Source organism: Cygnus atratus, chromosome 4 (genome assembly GCF_013377495.2).
Source record: "Cygnus atratus isolate AKBS03 ecotype Queensland, Australia chromosome 4, CAtr_DNAZoo_HiC_assembly, whole genome shotgun sequence".
Taxonomy (NCBI): domain Eukaryota; kingdom Metazoa; phylum Chordata; class Aves; order Anseriformes; family Anatidae; genus Cygnus; species Cygnus atratus.
This window is the reverse complement of record NC_066365.1, coordinates 37,506,719-37,525,971: the sequence shown is the minus strand read 5'-3', so window position 1 is coordinate 37,525,971 and position 19,253 is coordinate 37,506,719. Positions and strand designations below refer to the sequence as shown.

Below are 19,253 nucleotides of genomic sequence, written 5' to 3'. Positions count from 1 at the left end.
CGGGGACTCCTCAGCAGGCGGCTGGCTTAGAGCTGCCTGCGTTCCTGTGCCAGGGAAATCCTCTCCCAGCGAGGCCTGCGGCTTCTTCATCCTTTTACACTCGGGTGACCTTTTTACTCGAGGTAAACAGGCCCATGCAGGGAAGAGGATCGTACCTCAGGGCAGCAGACTGTAAACAGTGCATGCTTCTGCCTTCAGTTCAAGGGAAGCAGCAGCAATTAACTCTCCTCCCTCGGGCACACGAGCATTAACTTTTGCTGATCAACAATATTCTTCATTAAACACTGAATTCAACAGGAATTAATTATCAAGACAGAAGTTATAGCTCTGTAACTACGGCTGAATGACCTTACACATATAAGAGCTGGGATTTAGACCCTGTAATAGGAAAAGATACTTACAAAATACCGTTCAGAAAGTTTCTGAACTTTCTGAGCATAGCTGCGTAACTTCATCTGCCCAGTAATGACCATTCAAACAGGCAGTGAAAAATAAACAAGTGGTTTAAATCCAACGTACAGCTACAAAAAAGCATTAATCGTTTTATTGCTTATGTCATTTACTGTTGTCTGCTACGTGCATGTGTTTTCACCAGATCTCAAACTTGTAGATCTCAGGTTTATACCACTTTATCATGACATGGCATATTTTTTTTCCTGAACTAGAAGCAAATCTTAGCACGTCTGTGCCTGGAAGCCCTAATAAAAAAAAGCATTCCTGTGGTTAAGTGAATTATACCGGTGCCTGTAAGAAAACTTCTAGTCCAGAGACAAACCTTATCAGGTGCCAACCCTTCAGAGCAATCTCATTTGGCAGCTGAATGCTTGGACCTCATCTGCTGTTCTGATGAGTGTCTCCTCCAAGCAATGCCAATTAGGCTAAGAAACTTCTCTCACCAGGAAGATCTTGTACTGATTTTGTAAACGAATTTATGTTTTTCTAAGTTAGCATTTTCCCTGCTATTTCATTGGAAGATCCCCGAGACCACCTGCTCTCCAAATACATCCGTATTTCAGAGAACTAACAGTTACCCACTCAAATCCACTTTTAATCCTTCTTCACCCTTCCTTCACTCTGTAAACCTCGCTTAAAAAAAACACAATGAAATAGGAAAAGACGCTCTCCTCCTTAATGGCTTGGTGAAATATATTTTCTTGCTAGTTTTTGTTGCTCTCACAGGCTTATTCTCTAGGAACTCACATTTCAGACTTCAATCAATCTGAATATATGATCAGAGAAATCAGATAATCTAACCTACCTACACCCATATCAACGGCATCATCTGAGGCCGTGCACATAAGAAATAATTTTTGAGACTGCTGCTATGAAGAGCCATACACACCTTTTTTCTTTTTCATCGGTTCATGGATATCAGGGGATGTTGGAACAGGAGACGCATCCATTGGTTCAGACTCCTCCGTTGATACCTCCACCACAGTTTCTGTGATTACATCAGGCCTCATGGCTGCATGGATAAATTCTGGGGTTGACACACAAGGAGGGACAAAAACTTCCACTGCGAAGTGAAAAAAAAAAAAAAAAAGAATATCCAATAAAGTTTCTACCCAATAATTTTAATGTTATCTTCTATGAAATTATTTTTTAAAAAAGCACGTAGAATAGTATAGCAAGATTGAATTCCAACAAACTGTCATGTAGAAAATCAATCCCCAAAACACACACGCCTGCGAGTACTGTTAGGCATAAGACAAGTATTAGCAGAGAAATAGTGTTTAGAACTAAACTCAGGTTTAAATGAAACAAATTAGAACTCAGTCTCTGATCCTTAGCAAATTAAGGACTGGACCGGACTGCGTGTCAATCTCCATTTCCTATTCTGTAGCCCTATTCTGTAGCTTTGGGGTTTCAGTTTGACCATTATTTCATCCAACATATATTAAATAACTTCAGAAGGAACACCAAGCGAAAGGAATCATCAAAATTAACTTTTGGTTTTTTAAGCTGATAATGTTTTGAAACATACTTTATTCAGATAGTCTTTCTAAAACAGAGGAACAGATGAAAATTATTTCCACTTAAAGTAACTCTATTTTGGCAATGTAAAATACCGTGTTCACAGAATCACAGAATGGCTGAGGTTGCAAGGGACCTCTGAGGTCGCCTGGTCCAACCCCCTGCTCACGCAGGGACACCCAGAGCCAAGTGCCCAAGCAGCTTTAAAGATCCCCAAGGAGGGAGGCTCCACAACCTCTCCGGGCAGCCTATGCCAGTACTCCGTCACCCACACAACAGAGAAGTGTTTCCTGATATTCAGATGGAAAAATTTGTTTTAAATGTGTCACTATTCAAGTATCTGTACCCAACAACCTCTCTCAGGTAAATGATACCACCTGGAAGTATGCTTGTTACAGGATGAAGAAATTGTGGAAAAACTCGAAATAAATCATTAGTATGGAAATGAGCAAGAAAATGTTTTAAGCAGTATACAAGTCTCTACAGAAGCAGGTTTCCCAATTTGGTTGTTTTACTAGCAGGTGGGAAAAATAAACCCCTCCCTGGGCAGGACCTGTGGCTGACATACCAGGACTCCTGGCATCTCTCAGGCAGGTAGGAGACTCCATATGAAGCAAGGCCTCTGCGGCTTCAATTGTCTTATCTGTGCAGTGTACATTGCTTCCATGAACTGATGCTTCCACTGTAAAAAGGAAAAAAAAAAGTGTAACGAGACCAGATTACTCACAGAAGTCTACAGGTATCACTGTACAACAGCACTACTCAATCTTAAACACGCAGACCCCCAAATTCCCAAATCGCCAGGTGTCTTTGCACCTTTCTACCTTCCTGCCAACAGAAATGTTCAGGGAAGACACGAGACAAGCAACCGACAAGAACCAACACTGGCACTTCTTAGATCGGATTTCTGGTTCACAGCCAACTCCCCGTTTCTATCAGGAGTTCAGGAGCTTGCAGAAGCAAACTTCGGGGATTCACCTTCTACCTCCAACTTAACCAGAACAAACCAGATTGTAATGAAGATGGTTGTAAACTGACACAGCAGAGGAAGAAAAGAATCCTATCCCAACTACTATCCCATTAAAATATAACGGTCACCTCTCTCCAGATTTTCAGTCTAAAAAACATACCTATAAATACACAGTGAGCTTGCAAAACAGTTATATCCAGTTTTGTGTCCTGACGTTAAGAATATCTGTGAGTTGGGTTTAGCAGGGTTAAAAAAGAAAAAACACAAAGTGTTCAAACACTATGAGGGTGGTTTTTTAAGCAACAGGGGAAAAGGGTAAGAGTCTCTTTTTTCAAGTTCCGAAAGTTTATGAAAGCTAAGTAATCAATCAAAGCTAATTCGAAGTAACTTGAAGAGAGCGCACTTAAACTCCGATGCGGAGCAGACCGCTGGAGCTGGGCACGAAGAAAACGAACAGGCTTCGCAGGGGGGCTCCGATCCCCGTCGGGCCGGCCCCTCAGCTCGGGGCGGTGTGGGGAAGCAGGACCCCGAAGGCACCACCTGGCACGGGGCGCTGCAGCCCAAGGTACGCGTCCCGCCGCCGCCGCGTTACCAAGCCTTGTAAGGCAATCTGCCTGCTGCTGCCGCCGGGCTGCTCTATCTTTAGCCCGAGCAGGGTCACCTATCTCCGGCCTCGGAGACGGGAAAGGGGATTCGGCACTGGCTCTCCGCGACAGCTCCAGGGCGCCTATCCTGTTACCGAAAGCGTCCGAGAAACAACTGGCGTCTGTTCAGGGGAAGCAGGGCCACGCTCCTGGCATCGCTTCTGCCTTAGGAAAGCGCTAGGGACACACACAGACTTGTGCAGGCACACGCGGGGAAAAGACCCAGCATATTCCACTTTAAAAGCAAGGACTGAAAAGCTGGAAAACCCACCAGCCAGCAGAGGAAAAACATAACAGGACCAAAACCTGGAAGAGACACACATGCAGAATCCCAGGTGAAGGAAACCTCTGAACCATCCCAGCCGCCCACCGAGGCTTCTGCCACAGCCCTGTCCCCGAAGCTATTTAGGGGGCTTTATCTTTTGGAACAGCAGGCGCCTGATAAGGCTGAGTTCCAACAACAAAAGCCTACCCTGAGGGCATGGGAAACCCTGCCAACAGAAAGGGTCCTGATTACCCACGCTGATCCCCGGGCAGGGCAGTGCTGCTCCTGAGCCCTTCCCCTGCAGGCCCTGGGTGCTCTCAGTGTCTCTCTCCCGGGAATACAGCTGAGGGGTGTCCCAGGCCAGGCGCTGAGCACCTGCAGGAAGCCCTCAGCCTGCAGTTTTCTTTCTGAGGCTGCCTGGTCTCACACAAATGGGTGACTTGGTTTCCCCTCATCTGCCGGACAAAACTTTGCCCTGGCCTTCAGAACCCAGCGGTTACACCTGCATCAATTCCACACCAAAATCAGGAATTCCCAGTCAGCGTTTAGCCTATTATTAATCTACAGCATGGAAAAAACGATTTAAAGCAGGTCGACAAAGCTTTTCCACCACCCTCTCTCCCCCAGCAAGAATTTCCTTTTCCGTTCCTGCTGGTTACCGCGTGGGCAAGGGGCAGCTCGCTTCTGTGCACACACCGGGTGCTGAACCCACAGGGCTTCCTTCACGCAGCTGAGGCATCTCGGCAGCAAGGCAGAGCGCTGAATCAGCTCACCCAGGTCATCCATTCCTAACTGCTTATAAGCATACCACGTTTTTCTGCTTTTACCCGAAGTCGCGAGGTATTTCCTACAGGTAACGTCTGTAAGCTGCACCACGAGTAAGAGGTGCTTGGCACAGAGCAGGAACAAGGCGATAAAGGTAGCTTTAATTCTTCTTTGTACTTTTCCAACATTATCCCTACTTGATCAGGGGCTAGACCATGAGGAAAGGAGACGCAAGCCCCCCAGCGTTAGGGACCAAGGCTGCAATTGCATAGCAAGAAAGCCGGGGAGCAAAGGAGCCACCCCACCTTTGCCCTCAGTAGCCATCCCATTTCCAATAAGAAGAGCACTACCTGACTGTCAAAAGCCTCTGACATTAGAAATCACAAACTTCACAGATGTTTTCTCAACATAAGTTACTCGGGTCTACATGGAAATTGCCATCTAAAAAATATCAAGCAAAAAATAGCAACGCTTCTGCCCTGTGGCTGGAACAGAACACATGCTGGCTGTCTGTCATGGCAGTTAAACTAAACTAACGTGGCCAAAAGACATCTGTGAAAACACCCAATAAAATAAGCACTATCATCACGTTTGAAGTCTTCTGAGCTTGCTAGCTTCTCCTTTAGCCAGCCCACGGTTTTGGGCTCAGAAGCATTTGTCTACCCAAGGAGTTTTATGATAGTTTTCAGGCGTGATGAGGCAATGTTACTGCACCAACACTCTTGGAAAAGCAACGTGTCATATCTCAATGCAAGTCATATCTCAATGCGAGTTTTAAATAAAGTACCTTTCTGCCACTCTAGAAAGTGTCTAATTAATAGATGGGAGCAAGTCCAAGCACTCCGTCAGGAGGTAAAAAAAAATAGAGCTAGAAAAGATGAACCAAAGGTGAAGTGAGGGAACAGGTCCACAGAGGGGATGGGACAAGCAAAAGCCAGGAGGCTGTTCCTGAAGATGACCAGATAAAGCACGCTCGACTAAACGACACGTGTCACAAGGCTTGGTAGTACTTCTCATGAGAAGGACGGGGGAGAAAAGCAACCCAGACAAGCAGGGTTCCTCAGTAAAAAGCCAACTTTGATCAAAAGGCACCACCACGGAAAACCACTGGCTGTTATTTACCGTGCGGTACCTTTCAAGCTCCCGTAGCTTGTGCTAAGACAAGCACTGCTCCACAGCAACCCTCGTCTGCTCTCAGTGCCTCCAAGGCTGTGGCACACGAGCACGGTAACGTCAAGGCAGGAGGTTTTCCAACCAAAGAATAACGCGCGTGACCACGTTTTTGAAAAAGGTCTGAGTCACCAATTTCCTATTTCATTTGTAACATGATATGATGCCGCTGGGCAGGCATAAAGGACTCCCAGAACTAAAATAAACTGTACGGCTTGAACAAATCACTTAATATTTAGCTCTATTACTTTACACACGCATTTCAGGAAGAGCACCGCTTGCCCAAATCAAGCAAAGCAGTTCACTCGGCAGGAAGTACCTTTTCCAAACTTCGCTAACCAAGTACCAGACGAACTGATGCTTGCTGATCTTCAGAGCTAGCAGGGCCACGTTCATTTTCCATTCCTTTAAACCACATCTCATCTCTCTACTTCTATGAAGCAGTCTGATGCTGCAGCACTTATTAAAGTAGTCTGTTACAAAAGGTTTTCTGGTCTGTTTTCAGAAGAAAAACAAGAATCTTTATATACAAATCTGTGTGTCTACTGGAGAAGAAGTACTTGTGCTTTTAAAAAAGTGAAGTTAACAGGGCTAGTTGACGTCTATCTCCGGTTGTTGAGCTAATGTCTTCCAGCTCCACTTCCATCCCTCTAAGCAAATAGCGTGCACTGTAGATCATTCAAGGCTCTCAACAGCTGTTACAAAATACCAAACTTGGTAATTAAGTCTGACAAGGCTGTCCTTTAACTTTACACAACAAAATACTGCCAACACTTCAGTTTAGTATCAATATTCCCAGTTTTAACAGAAAAAAAAGTAACAAAATGAATTAAAGCAAGTGATAAAAAAATAATGGGCTGAAATTTTCAAAATGGTACTTTGTGAAATTGCGGTACAGCTCCCCGCTCTTTATCCGAGGAGCTATCGATGCCTGCATTTACAAGGTCAACATTTAACTCTAGCTCTGATTTACAAAGGCTTATCCATTAATGCTATCAGGCACTGGCACGGTGCTGCAATGAAGAATTCACAATTCCGAGCATGGAGCTCAGTCAAGAGTGACTACAGGTACGCTAACAGACTCCAGTGAAGCTGAGCGGCCTTCACGTGCTCGTTTTATCTCAGCGTTAAAATGACGACAGCAAGCAGCAGTGTAAAGTAGTAACTGTGTTTAACTTGTATTTTAATAAAAAAATAAAATTGAATTAAAAAAAGAGTTGCCTGTACCGCTGATCTTTCCGTGTGCAACACTTGATTGGAAAAGAGGGCACTTTTGGCCCCCTGCTTCTTTTATGTCAGGCATACCTTTGGAAACCGGAGAGCAACTCCTTGCTTTTGGGAGCGCTTTGAATCCCCCCAGTCCGCCTCTGTCAGTTCGGAAGACTGTCGGCTGCGCGACGTTCCGGCGCAGCGAACAGCGCACCGCACAGCGGCGAGGAACGAAGCGAGCAGCGGGCTCGAAGCACCTGGGTTTCCCGGCGCGTTGCCAGCCCAGCGCTGGGAGAACCGCTGCCCGCGAGCCCAGGCCGCTCCCTCGGGGCCGGCGGGGGCCGGGCAGTGACGGGGCCGGCCCGGCTCCCGGCGGGAGCGCGGCGCGGCCGCAGGCAGTGCCCACGTGCGGGCGGCGCGGCGCGGAGCGGAGCGGCGCGGCGCCACTTCCGTGTTTACACGGCGCTGCCCCCGGCCCCGCGCGCGCGCCCCGCCAGCGCCCCGGGCGGCCGCCGCTCCGCCGCCCGCCGCGCTCCCATTGGCTGCCGCCGCGCCCCGCCCCGCCCCGCCGCCCCGCCGCCGCCCCCCATTGGGCGCCGCGCAGCCGACACTCCCCCCTCGCCCCCCCCCCCCCCCCCCAATACCGGGGGCCCGGCGGAGCGCGGCGCTTCCGTTGCGCGGCGGGGGGCGGGGGGGGGCACGGCCCCACGTGGGGGGGGGGGGGGCGGCGGCGGGACCGCCCTGCCGCCGAGTTCAAAACCGGGCGGGGGGGGGTGGGGGGGGGGCAGGCAGCGTGGCGGCGGCGGGAGGACGGGCGGGCGCCCCGCGCACTTCCTGGTTGCGGCCCCGGCCCCGCCGCCGCCGCCCGTGTGCAGGTGCCGCCCGCTCGCCCGCCGCCGCCGCCCCGTCCTTCCCCCCGCGCCCCGTCCCGCCCCGCCCCGCCCGCCCTGCCCGCCCTGCCCTTACCGGCGCGGATGAGGAGGTCGAGCTGGTTGGTGGGCCCCTCGTGCAGGGACGCCGCCATGTTTACGCTGCCCCAGCGCCTTCACGTTGCCCGCCGGGCGCGCGCGGGGCCGGCGGAAGAGGAGGAGGGGGGGGGGGAGGGAGCGGCGGCGGCGGCCGTGCGCGCTCCCGCGGCGGTGCGCGCCCCCGCGGCGGGGCCGAGCAGTGCCGTGCCGGGCAGGGCAGGGCAGGGCAGGGCGGGCGGCGCGGGCACCGCCACGGCGCGGCGGCGGGAGCGCTTCCTGCGGGGCGGCGCGGCCAGAGCCGATCCTTCCGCCGCCGGCCCCAGACAGGAAGTGCCGCGCCGGCACCCGCCGCCGCCGCCGCGCCGGGGGGGGAGCCCGAGACCGAGCCGCGCCGCCGCCTCGCGGAGCCACGGAGGGAGGCGGCCGCCCCCCGGCACAGCCCCCCCGGCCGTTAGGGCGCGGCCCCCGGCCCCCCGGGTTACGCCGGGGGAGGCGGCGAGGAGCCCGAAGGCACGGAGGTCAGCCTGCGGTTCCAGCCTTCCCGTCAGGCAGGAGGGCCGAGCCGACCGCTTTCTGCGCAAGCGGTTCAAACTTCCCCACGTAAAGCTAAAGGGCGCCGGGCGCGCCCCTGTGATAAGGAGAAATCTCTCCCCCTCGCGATTTTGTCCTCGGGCCTGCGTTAGGTGGAGAAGGCGGCAGCGTCTGCCCCGCACAGGTAGCACGGAGCAGTAGCTGGGGCAAGTCACCTGCAACCGCCAAACTCGGTGCCTCAGGCTCCGGCAGAGCACGCTCCTACTGCAAGGCTCCAAGCTTTTTAGGAATGCCATTTAATGGCCTCCTTCGCACACCGAAATAACATTCAGGCTTTTAAGACTTCACACTTCGTTCCCCGCAGCCAGGAACAGGTATCTGTTCGCTATCTCACTAGATAACAGACAAAACCCGCACGCGAGGTGGCTCCTTTCCCCGTTCGAGCCCCAGCGTCTCTCTGAGGGCAGGCCCGTGCTCGAGCCCTGCCAGCCGCGCTCCCTCCCGCCCGACGCACGGACAAAAAAGGCACTCTGGGGCCAGCTGTGACGGCCAGAAGCTCCCGCAGATACAGCTCTGCCAACAGCGGAGCGCTCCTGTCGGCTGCTGTTACGCAGAGAGGTGGAACGGCAGCGTTACGAGAACTCCTCCTGTCAGCGTATTTCCGCTAGGGGACTCTGCTCTATTCTCCGGCAGAAGTTTTTCCAGTGGGGACGAGCCCAAGGACAAGTAAAGGCATTCTGCGTGGGCACACGCTTAAATGCGCAATAAAACTTCATAGCCCTTCATTAAAAATTCCTCGAGTTGAAGTGGAAACCTCCTGCAGTACGCTCTAGGGGAAACACCGTTGCTAACTCAGCTTACATACCGAGGATCGAAATAACTATGTACTTATGTCACTGTCCTGGGCACCTACTGGCGTTAAAAATCACAATTTACCCAACACTTCTCTTCATCAAGCAGCTAGGTCCGCAGCACTAAAAATACCCTTTAAAATAGTTTGGCAGCTTAGGTATGGATCCAAAGGGTGCACTGAGCCACCAAACACCTTGGAAGATCCAGGCCTGTGACAACAGCAGCTCACACCCTTATACCCTCCAAAAGATGCATTTATAGCTTGCTGCCTTACTGTTTGGCATGTAATTCAGCGAGGACATTTTGCTGGTTGCAACTTCCAGCCACAAACCAAAGTGCCTGGCAGGTATCCCAGTTGCTCCCTCTACCCCCTACAAGTAGAATGAGGTTTTGCCTAAGGTACATAAACTTTTTGAATAAACGCTTCCAAGGAATCCACGCATGTAATTTTTGACAGACACCATGCATATGAAAAGAATTATAATAATAATTAGAAAAAGAGTAAAGTATCAAGCTTTTGGCTTAATACCAGTTTTCCAAGCAGCATTTATTCACCCCTGCGAGCAGGCTTAGCATGGTGTTTGCCAATTCACGTGGAATGGACGAGAACAGCTGCACACATCATTCTAGTTCTTCACTGTCTGATCCCATAGAGAGATGGATGCCCAAGGGATTCCTATCAGCTGAAAAAATACAGGCCTACACACTTTCGAGACTGTACACCACTACAATAAATCTACAAAACGATCGTTTTGACCTGAACTTACTTATATACAAGTAATGGCAAAGTAAAGCATTCAAGCATAACACTGACTTCAAGGAAGAATGTGATTTTCCTTGAAAGTTCTGCAGCTCCTCAGGTTTAAACTGTATGGTTTACAGTATTTTATGTTAAACACCAATTGATTTGTCATGCTAATAAAATCTTACCAGTTCAGGGAAAAAACAGTCAATAGGGGAAAAAGTAGATGTGCACTTATTTTTTTAATCTCTCTTTTAAAGCCTTCTTTCTAGGCAGAAGGCTAATGAAGAGGGCTACAAAGGCTACTCTGGAGGAGTGGTGGGAGGCCCAAAGAGGCAGGAAATATTTACCACAGTGTAATACGACTACATGAAATTGCAGATTAATTTATGTTCCTCTGTTGTAAAGTAGAAAAAAAGTTATAGAAACAGCATTGTTCTTTGTCAGGCAGGAATATATTCATTATTTTTTTATTATTATTGGCTTTTAGTGTTAGAATACACAGAGATCAAGTTTTATTGTAATTTGTTTACCACAAGCTCAAGCTGGCAAGACAGCTGGGCCTCCTTCAGGTATGTAGGCCTCTACATGCTCGTCACGTGCTAGACCTACCAACTGCCAGAAAAGAAAAAAAATCAACATGTTCTATTATTCAGGAAAGCCACCGTTTAAAATAATGCAAATTACACACATGAATGTAGTAAGTCGTAAGTAATTTCAAGATGATAACGAGCAAGCGCATTTGCAGCAAACACACGACTCCATCCCTAGTCACTTCAGAGTCTTTGGCAGATAGGTAACTTGGGCAACAGGAATACTATCCGAGTGAATTATATCCCCTGACATGTAGGGATGCAGGAGTAAAATACCTGTCAGCTCAAAGGGATACGGACAACTTTGCTCACATGAAAAGAAGTAAGTTTCACTTTGGCTTTGCAAAACACACTAGTTAAACTTCATACGGATTATTCTGAAAAAGTGAAAGACAATCCAAGAGAATAAAATGAATGAGACTAATTGCATGCAAGACAGCTGATACAAAAATTCAAAATATGAAAAAGGGGAAAGTTTCAGCAGATTTACAGGAGTGGGTGGGAGTGGAATCGTCTATCTAGCACTTCCCTGAAGAGTCACCTTCAGCAACTATAGAGGAATTACAAGTCTCCTCTCCCCCAGTTTCCTATGCAAAATTTCCCTTTCCACCACAGTTCTGACAAACATATGGAAGACATCTCTGGCCAAGGAGTCTAGCTTCCCTTGGGAAGCTATTTCACAAGTGCTGTAACTTCACATACTAAAATTACAACCTTCTAATGACACCTTTTTCCTTCACTGCCCATCACTGATGGCAAACGCTGAACCAGAAAGAAAAATGTTTATTTAACTATTTTTAGCCACAGAAGATTCCGGTTGTATTCTAGCATGATAATTCTATGCTCGGAAAAGGCACTTATCATAAAGCAGTTATTAATCCTTAGAGAGGTAGTTGGTTTGACTTCATTTGATTAAACAGCCAAGGGTAGACAGCGATCTGTCACTGGGTGATATTTGCAGTCTACATGAATGCTTACAAGCAAAACCATGAGAAATTGAAAGAATAACACAGGAACAATACCCAAATGCCAACCAAACTAAAATGCTTCAGGTAACTTAACAATTCCAGGAGTGTCTTGTCCTGAGTGCAGAAGGGCCTTCAATTTCCAAACAGTTACAGAAAAGTCAGATTTGCCCAGAATCCTGAAGAAATTCACCTCTAGCAACTACAGAAGTAGTAGCCTGCTGTTGAGGACAGCAACTATCCAACTGTTGATACCAACTACCGCACTGCAACGGTAACGACACACAGAAACACTCTTCACAGATTGCAGAAACACCAAAGGCCACGCGCCTGTATCAGCACATCAGCATCACCATCCACTGTGGATTTTACAGTAGAAAACTGCAGAAGTAACAGCAAACTAACCACAGAGTACCCCTGGCAGAACCAGGGAAATACTGAGAAGGGAGGCTGTGACTGTGCTTGGGTTATTTCCTTGACTACACCACGTGAAGTCCAGTAACAACAAAGCCACGAGTCCGTCACGGCCTACACCTCCGGGTAGGCCCAGACTCCAGGTGTCACTATCCATAAGGTAGTCAGTGATCCCACGAAGTGAAGAAAACGTATGCTCAGGGTTGGGTACTACAGGCAAACAGAAAGGAGTTGTTCAAAATAACAAGGGTCTAAATTCCAGCATGATCACTTGTGAATGCAGAACAAGACTTGTCTGTCTCAAAAAATACTGAAGTATGGAATTCCTTGCCTTATAATGAAATTCTTTAACTTGAGGGCAGTCTAGCAGTATCACAAATCAGGCGTTTCCACAGCACATTACCTGAGTTTACAAAATTGACAGTATTTGAGATTGGTAACAGACTGGCATGTGAGCTAAGCCACTGTTAAACAACAACTCTGTTCAAGACCTAGCATTTACAATTCCTAAGACTTCTTCTCTGGTAATAACAAACGTCTACTCTGTAAATCCACAGAATCTTTGAGCAGAACCTTCAGCCCCTGTAAATACACATGGCTTTACTGAGATCCTAGAATTTATTAACTACCTTCTCCCTTTTAATATGCAGGTCACCTTTAAAAATTATTACTTTCAAGTTTGTCATCATATTTTTGATCAATAAAGACCACTAACTTGTGCGCTCATACCAAGATGGTTTTGGCATGTCGGTGCATTCTAAATGCAAGATACGAACTACAGAATGGTTCAACTTAGACCAGTATAATGACTCTTCGTAGTAACGTCTGACAATTTCTTACTCCCAGCTGGAACTGGAGTTGGGAGTTTAGAGGGGACAGCAAATCTGTACATCTAAGGTCTAATTCAGTGCCCCGTTCTAGGAAGCCATTCAGTTAGCCTCAACCACAAAAAATATATATAATTATGCTTGAAAAGTGTAAGTTAAATAAGTTTTTATAACCAAATACTTAGTCTCACAGTGTTCTTTCAGCACAAATGGAGCACCTAAAAGCAGCAAGGTAGAAACCCAAAATGTACAAAGAACTGTTTACAACAACCAGTCTGTTACTGTTACATAAAAATATTATCATCCATAGTGCAGCTGCACCAGCTCTTTCCATTAAGTTCTCAGAAAAGGAATCACCAAAGAGTACACAAAATTCAAGTTGCAGTTAAATTTGGTTTCTGAATTAAGAATGTCACTGAGAACAGATGTACATGGCCCACAGCGTAAGTGCTCCAAGTGCTACTAGTAGCACATGCAACTGAAGGGGCATCATATTGTTTCACGGTCATCAGCATTTACCTAGCAAAAATGCAATGGATTTCACAGCAGGGAGAACTCACGCCAGCGTAGTAGCAACATGGTGTAAAAATGGTGTAAAATTAACTCACATTCTTAGTCCACAAATGTGTTTGAGACATCAAATTTTTGGCCAAGAGCAAGTACTCCATCTTCACTCAAAGCTTTATCTTTTTTTCCTTTTATCTAGCAAATGGGCTTCATCTTAGCTCTTTGATGAAGATGGTGCCAGCTTAAGCTGAGAGTTTAATCAAGTTCACAGATCATCCAAACTCTGGTTTCTAGTCAGCACAGGCAAACTGTTCTCTGCTTTTAAGAATTCTTATCAAGTTGTCAGAGTAAGGAAACAAAGTTCAATCAATAGGATACGTCAGCACTGCTGAAACATATGCAGGATGTTAATTCATCTTTTCTGACAGGCAGTTGGATCAAGTAATGTACGGACAAAATGAAGGATACATTGCTTTGTTTATCACCTACATATACGTGCCAAAATCAAACGTAAGATTTTAACCAGCTCTAACGTCGAGTTCTAAGTATATGATATTTAACAACCAACACAAACTTATCTTAGATAAACTTAAGAGTTCACAGGCCCACACTCACATAAAAGAAGTCAGAAGAAAACAATTTTAATAATAATGAGAAAAGACATACAGCAGCAGAAACCAGAACAGGTAACAACTAGAGACTTTACGCAGATACACAAAACTAGTTCCCATGCTGATAACAGCGTAATAACCTGAAATTTCCCCTGTAAAAGAAGATTTGCCTTAAAAAATATACATTTCATTAATGCATTTGTTTAAATCAGGGGAGAAGTTAAGCCTAAATTCACTGTTTATTCGTCTCCTCCCTCCTTAAGGATGACTACCAATTTACACGATAGCTGCAACTGAAGTTCCTGGTGGAAAAAAAAAATTAAGAGATTATAGACAAACATACCATCATTGTTGTCTTTGTGGCCCAATATTTTTCCATCAGATGGTAATCCTGGAGGGGCTCATTTTCAGATCCCCATATTTTCCTGCAGATCTTCTACCCCCCTGTGGCAATAATATTTTTAGAATTAAAACAGAATTTCAGCTTATACCACAGGAGGAATTCTGATGGAACATCAAATTCAAAAATGCGGGGACACTTAACAAGTCGAATGATATCTCAGCTTCTCAAAAGCAGTTTTGTTTCCTCCTTTTTGATCTTAAGGTTGTGAGAAAAAAAAAATCCCAAGCCTATACTTGTCCCTTTGATGATTAACAAAAAGCTAGGGGAAAAACACTATTGATACAAGAAATTAAAGTCACTGAACCAATTAAACCACGGTATATATTGGCAACATGATGTTGGTGTACTTCTCAGGTGGATGAAGTTTTACTGTACTTACAGCAATGTTTGATTAACTCCTGTCTACTGTACAACAAGTTTTGTAAAGAGTAAATAACACTGGTTTTGCAAATTCATCATAAGTGAGAGAATACAGAAGAAAAGTAACACCAGTGTAGGCTTAAAATCAGTATGAAGAGAGTTCAGAAAGTACTAACCAATTTTCACAATGAAGTTCCAGATAACTCTTGGCACTTTTAAATAGCATTATCCTATCACTTACGCACTCATCTAATGCCTTGTTTGATTAAAAGACTAGAAATCAACCATGTGTAAGATCAGCAGATCATAACTGTGGTACCTTCAGCACTGCACATATAGTAAACCCAGAGATTAGGTTATCCCATTAACTAACACGCATCCACAGTAGGGGTTCTGTGTCATGACAAATTAACAGAACTACAGAAACTTAATTTCAGAGTGGTTGCTTCTTTAAGGACAGCACCTTATGCTGTTACGTAAACTGCAAAGATTTTGCTGAATAAACCCAGATTTGAAGGGCTAAATATTTTAAGGACAGACAATTTCTCAGGAAATGGAAGCCAAGGAAATTTGGATATTATAAATCAATCATTAAGAAGAATGTATTATTTATTACACAAACACTTGGACTGTTGCAGTAAACAAAATTTAAAGATTTTTTTTTTAAGGATGTTGACTCCATCCCCAATAACCTAAAGATGCCTAAGAGTGATATCATACACGTCAGAAAATAAATTTAAATACTATTTCTAAGGCTTACGCTTCGCCTATAGAACATTTAAAAGGCACTAATTGCTTCCATTGAGAATGTCATATGGACACTTGGAAAGATCGAAATTCTTGTATTTCATTTTTCCTAGAAAACTTTTATCAAGATTTTTTTCCTGTTCCAAGCAAACAGGCAGCTTTTCTGGAACAGGACTGAAAAATATAACTTGAAACACTAAGTGTTTCTTGTTTCTTGAAAGAAAAAAAAAAGAAAAACTTGTCAGATTTTACTTTTATAGTTAATGGATTAATTTTATAGTTAACTGATTAATTATAATTAATTATACTTGACTCATGAATCAAGACAGTAGTGGGAGACAGGCTGGAAGTAGTCTGAAAGGCAAAAAAATATACTCCTCTCAAATTAACTAAAAAACATCATTATTTATAGGCATGGTTATCTATAATGATTATATAGCCTAATTGAATCATGATTTCATAAACAGTAAGTTTTTAAAATACTTTTAAAAAAAAAAAAAAACACATTACAGGTCCTGATTCTGCCTTGGATCAGCACTGGCAGTCCTTGCAGTACACACAGTCTCAAACCCAGTCACAGAGCAGCAAGCCACAAACAAACCACTCAATGCACAGTACAAATCATCTCTTCAGTGTCTTAAGTAAATTCTACCACCTCAGTTACCCCATTACGTTTAGCACAAAGGGCACTGATTCATATCTCCAAAGGCTAGAAACGTTGCATTGAACTAAAATTATAGAGGATTAGATTAACTGCAAAGTAGCTCGGGGCTCTTGGAATAAATATTTCGTGAAGTTATAAAGCATGTAAATCAGTAGTCATTAGAATTACAAATGGCTTGTTGCAAAAAAAAAAAAAAATGCCACCTATGGCCAACAGTAGAGATACTGACAACTGTACATGTATTATGTTAAATGGATAAATGTCATTTCAAACACAGCCAAGAATTCTTTATGATGCCCCACAAGACTGCCTCCATTAGAACAGTCTAATCCAAGCAATTTTCATCAACAGTAGTTAAAAACTCCATGTGGAACCATTACGCAGTCACATGTAATTGCATCATGACAATTGCACTGGATTGATGTTGTACATACTATACAAATAATAAAGAAAGGTTGGCGTATAGGAAAGGATTACATCTCTCCCCAAAGACCTCTTGGAATCACAAATTGTAATATTTATTACTATTTTTTTAGATCATTATATTTTAATTTCTCATCTACACTACTAAAAATTGGCTTTTCTGTGCACATTATCTTTCTTTATAATTGTTGTATCAAGAATATTAAAACAAAGCTTTAAACATTTGAATGAATTTTATTTTACATTTTATTTTTATATTTTATTGTGCTGTTACACTAAATTTTTATGGACGTATTAAAGGTATTCTGACATTTAAAAAATAAATAAATACAATCTATCTGTAGTCAAGACACATTCCATAACAATCCCAGCTGCAAACTCACCAAATTATTGTGTAAACTGACCCGTAAATTTTAAGACTGTACTTTCAAATATCGAGACTTGGAAGCGGTCACATATTTCCCCACACAACAGCTTAAAAGAAAAATCCCTACAGAAGAACTATGAGTTTTTAACTGTAATTTCTACCAATTTACTGTAGCCAGAAAGTGATACTTAAAAACATAGAGTTCATTTGCAGTAGCTCTTCATTCTGAGAGCGTTGTTCTCCTAGCCATCAATTTAACAAAATCTTACTCACAAGAAGAGGGACACTTGATGTTTAAAAAGCAACACCTCTGAATGCAGAAGGTATCAAAGTACAAGCACTTAACAGTTTTCAAATACAAGTTTAATTTATAAAACTCAGCTTCTGGGGAAAAACACCCTCATTTCTCACTTACCTTAACCTTAGAAGTTTTACTACCATAGTCAAAAATAATTTTTTAAAAATACACACTTCATATTTTTTCTTTACATTAACTCAACTCATAACGGGCATATTTAATTCAAAACACATTTCAGTAAACTGGAATTGCAAGTATTTTCACGAAACCCGAACCATTAGTTCATTCGTATCTTATAAAGTTGATGCATGTAGTTTTTGATGCAGTGCCATGGGAGATTAACATCCACATTCAGAAAACGTATGAGCAATTTCATCCACTGGTTAGGGAGCAACTTGAACTTAAACCTACCAAGTCTAATGGGAATGCACATGCATTTATTGGGCTATGAAGCTAAGCAACCGAGAGGAGAGTCTGTCAGTTTTGTTTTGCCTGCCCGATATCATGAACTCAAACCTCCAGCTCTAAATTAGGCAGCCCAAGGATATGACCGTCAGCTATCCGTGCTCTGCTCAAGCGGTCTCTCCAGTTCAGTATCGAATGCCCAAGAGAACCTGTCCTCCCTTTGTGTGCAGGTCCCTATCCCAGCACTCATCAGGTCCTCCGCTGAACCATGTCAGCATGCTAAATCAGCAGAAAGTTAACCCAGCAAAAATACCGAACAGTAGAGGGCTTCTCTACTATTTTTTCTTGCAAAATCAGCATACTGAAATGGTTAAAAAGAAGTTCAAGTATAAGCGCAAGAAAGCAGGAGGGACCCATGGCAATTGCTCCACAGCAGCAGCCTGGCAATTTGATGTCATTAGGCTCCCATAGGAGCACAGCCTTTGTTTCTTCAGACTGTTTAAATAGACTTAGGTCTCCCACAGAAAGATCAAAGCTCATAAGCATGTGCTTTGGAAAAAAAGGTGCACAACCAGATAGACACATCCCTAAATAGGTGAGTCAATTTAACGCCAAAGCTCTATTCCCTTCCTCATTCATAACTTGTTACCTTCCCATATAGCTGAGTTGATTTCAATCCATTAGGCTTTTTGCCCATAAAAGGACAGCCCAACTCCATTCCCTCCAGCCACGCTCCCCTGCCACTAAATCAGCAATGAAACCACTCTCAGAGCAAAAAAGCAGGATAGCAAGGGACAGAGCAGAGAGCTCACGGGGAGGGGGAAAGAGTTGGAAGATAGGGTAAATTGAACAGTGCAGTCTATATTGCCAGCTGCCCCGCAGTTATTTGGCTCAGACACATTGTAAAACTCAACTCTAACCAGGTTCCTGGCTCAGCTGATTTTTAAGAACTACATGTTTAGCTGCCATGCTAAACCCCTGCATAACAAAGTAACAAACACATAAATGAAGATTCCCCTACTCATGAGGGTATGCAGCACTACAATGCATTACACTAAACCTAGGGTGACATTTTTATCTGACAAGCCCCAATCCTGCTGCCACTGAAGCCAAGTAAAAGTAACTTCATTGGCAACAGATCTGATACCAGGTCAGCATCTCTACTCTGCAGTTAAATACAAAGACACACTCCTCACGGACTTCTAAAAGAAAGAAAATCTAATAGGGGAAAAAAAAAATAAGTCTACCTGTTTCCACAGTTTCAGTCTCAATTTCTTGTTCCTCTGCTACATCTTGCATCAGATAAGTCTCGTCATCATAAACCAGGACCTGAGCAGCGTAACCCTGTTCTAGTCTGGCACTAGGAACTGGCTCCACAATCACTGCTGGGAATTCAGAGACTGGCTCATTTTCCTATAGAAAGAAAAAAAAAACCTCTAAATACTGCACTGTTGAACTCTAAATCAGTACTTTCCTTTTATGCTCTTACATATTTTATGGAATAATAACAATGTTGAAGGTTTTTAGAAGAAATTTTCTTTTAAATGGAAATATTAAAAAAAAAAAAAAAGTAGAGCTT

General features: G+C 44.5%; 1 protein-coding gene across 7 annotated transcripts in view; it reads right to left on the bottom strand.

The window, feature by feature from the left end:
• Nucleotides 1–19,253, bottom strand: part of ELF2 (E74 like ETS transcription factor 2) — a 35,434-nt gene that overhangs the window by 8,176 nt on the left and 8,005 nt on the right. The window contains exons 1-4 of one of the 7 annotated variants that reach the window (XM_050710192.1): nucleotides 18,922–19,070; nucleotides 14,351–14,451; nucleotides 2,543–2,656; nucleotides 1,343–1,516 (exon numbers count right to left, since the gene is read on the bottom strand). In XM_050710192.1, coding sequence (XP_050566149.1) covers nucleotides 1,343–1,516; nucleotides 2,543–2,582 — 214 coding nt within the window. In that variant the 5' untranslated portion in view covers nucleotides 2,583–2,656; nucleotides 14,351–14,451; nucleotides 18,922–19,070. Of the gene's footprint in view, nucleotides 1–1,342; nucleotides 1,517–2,542; nucleotides 2,657–6,107; nucleotides 6,237–7,093; nucleotides 7,434–7,963; nucleotides 8,235–14,350; nucleotides 14,452–18,921; nucleotides 19,088–19,253 lie in introns of those variants that run through there. The other 6 variants (XM_035552158.1, XM_035552198.2, XM_035552163.1 and 3 more) reach the window with 6 other exon arrangements.